Here is a 1,699-nt window from a genome sequence, read left to right as displayed (position 1 = left end):
TGAGGTCTCTTCCCGTTTGACCCCAATAAACTTGTTCACAATCTCTACAAGGTATTTTGTAAACTCCTTGGCTGTCATCCGTCTTAACTCTATGATGGACATTTACCACTTTACTGAATAGGCTGTTGGGATAGTTGAACACAACATTTATTTTATCCTTACAATTTTTGAAATGTTTTGCATTGTATTATTAAAAGGTAGGGTGATTTTTTTTTTATTGATTGCAAGTATTTACAAAAGAAAAACTTGCGCGGGTCACAACCCGCTACTTCCTAAGAAGTCTGAAGGACTTTTACAATGTATTACAAAACTAAAGGTAAATATGCTGGCAGCCATCTCTTCGGTACTCTTCTGTCTCCCGGTCTGATGTGTCGTTTTGTCTCAGTCCATGCCTTCCGGGATCCCAGGTAAGGACGGCCAGTCGTCTTTGCTGTAAAGAAAGAAAAAGTCATGGTGAGCGGATATGCTTGTTGTACATAGGCTATATATTCAGTGTGTATTCATCACGAAAAGAAAAAGAATAAAATGGGGGGCATTATCTGGGAGGTGATACTTCCGTTAGGCGCCGAAGCCGGTATGGGTTGATCGCGCCCAACAGCCTCCTCACTAGACCCTCCGGTGAAGTGGCAGGACCCGCTCGAAGAAATGCAGACGCTGGACAGGTAGTCAAGTAGTGGACCAGCGTATTGGCCCCCACCGCGCCGCAGTGTTGGCAGTCTTCTTGGCGTCCCGCAATCTCCCAGAAACATCGATATCCTAGCCTAAGTCGATGTAGGATCACTTCTTGCGGCCTGGAGAGGCGCATTCCTGTGGCCAACTTCTCATAGTTGGAAGTCCTCTTGTACCACAGGGCTGACGGCCTTGTGGTTTTCTACCTCTCGCCGGGTCAGTGTTCCTGTGGCGATGGTCAAGATCTCTGCCCGACTCGGGAGCACACCAATCCCGCCGTCCATATGGTGATTGGTCGCTGCTTTCCTTGCCTCCCTATCTGCCTCTTTGTTCCCCGGCAGGCCGATGTGTCCGGGGATCCAATTAAGGACGACTATCCGTCCTTGCTCATGGAGTGACCTTATCTGAAACAGCAAAGATGTCATTAGTTGTACATAGTCTTGATGTATGTCATTATGGATACTTTGTATCAATGACAGACTATCAGTATGTACTACAACATGGCTTTGGTGGGTGTTGAGGGCGTGGGTCAGCGCCAGCCCCACTGCAATTCCCTCCGCTTGCATTGAGCAGCGAGCGCCCAACACCCTTACTCCCTGTCGTGTGTCTTGTGTGACAAACGCCGCACCCGCCGTCCTACGCTCAGCATCTACTGATCCGTCGGTGTAATACACCACGGAGTTTTCAGGTGTGACGGCCCTCATAGTCTCCACAGCTTTCGCCCGCAGTTGCGGTAGTGGTGCACTACACCTCATCGCCATTATTGAGATCTTGGCTGGTAGACTCTCCCAGGGCGGAGGTTGCACATATCCATCCACCGGTACATCCCTCCTTTTTAGTAGGATGAGGTCCTGCAGGTGTAAGTCCCTGATGCGTCGCGCGAGCTTCGCCGATACATCTCTTATCCGAAACGAACTTACTGCTGGAGTTAGGAGTAATTTTGTAAAAACTCATTTTAGCTTTGCTGAGCGCTTTTGATAGGAACCAACTTGGATAACCTATTTTTGTAAACTGAGAATGTGTAGTGGCT

The 1,699-nt window shown here is 48.4% G+C and overlaps 1 protein-coding gene across 1 annotated transcript; it reads right to left on the bottom strand.

The window, feature by feature from the left end:
• Positions 1-206: 206 nt before the first annotated feature.
• On the bottom strand, positions 207-854 carry LOC143032544 (uncharacterized). The gene is made up of 2 exons (XM_076197413.1): positions 554-854; positions 207-430 (listed from the first exon to the last, which is right to left on the bottom strand). Exons 1-2 carry the CDS (start codon positions 803-805, stop codon positions 311-313), a joined length of 372 nt encoding a protein of 123 aa, XP_076053528.1. The 5' UTR covers positions 806-854; the 3' UTR covers positions 207-310.
• Between the last annotated feature and the right edge of the window lie 845 nt (positions 855-1,699).

Source organism: Oratosquilla oratoria, chromosome 14, assembly GCF_046742065.1.
Source record: "Oratosquilla oratoria isolate Oo_2021 chromosome 14, ASM4674206v1, whole genome shotgun sequence".
In the NCBI taxonomy this organism is placed as follows: domain Eukaryota; kingdom Metazoa; phylum Arthropoda; class Malacostraca; order Stomatopoda; family Squillidae; genus Oratosquilla; species Oratosquilla oratoria.
Note: the sequence above shows the minus strand (reverse complement) of the source record. Positions and strands in the feature narration are given on the sequence as shown.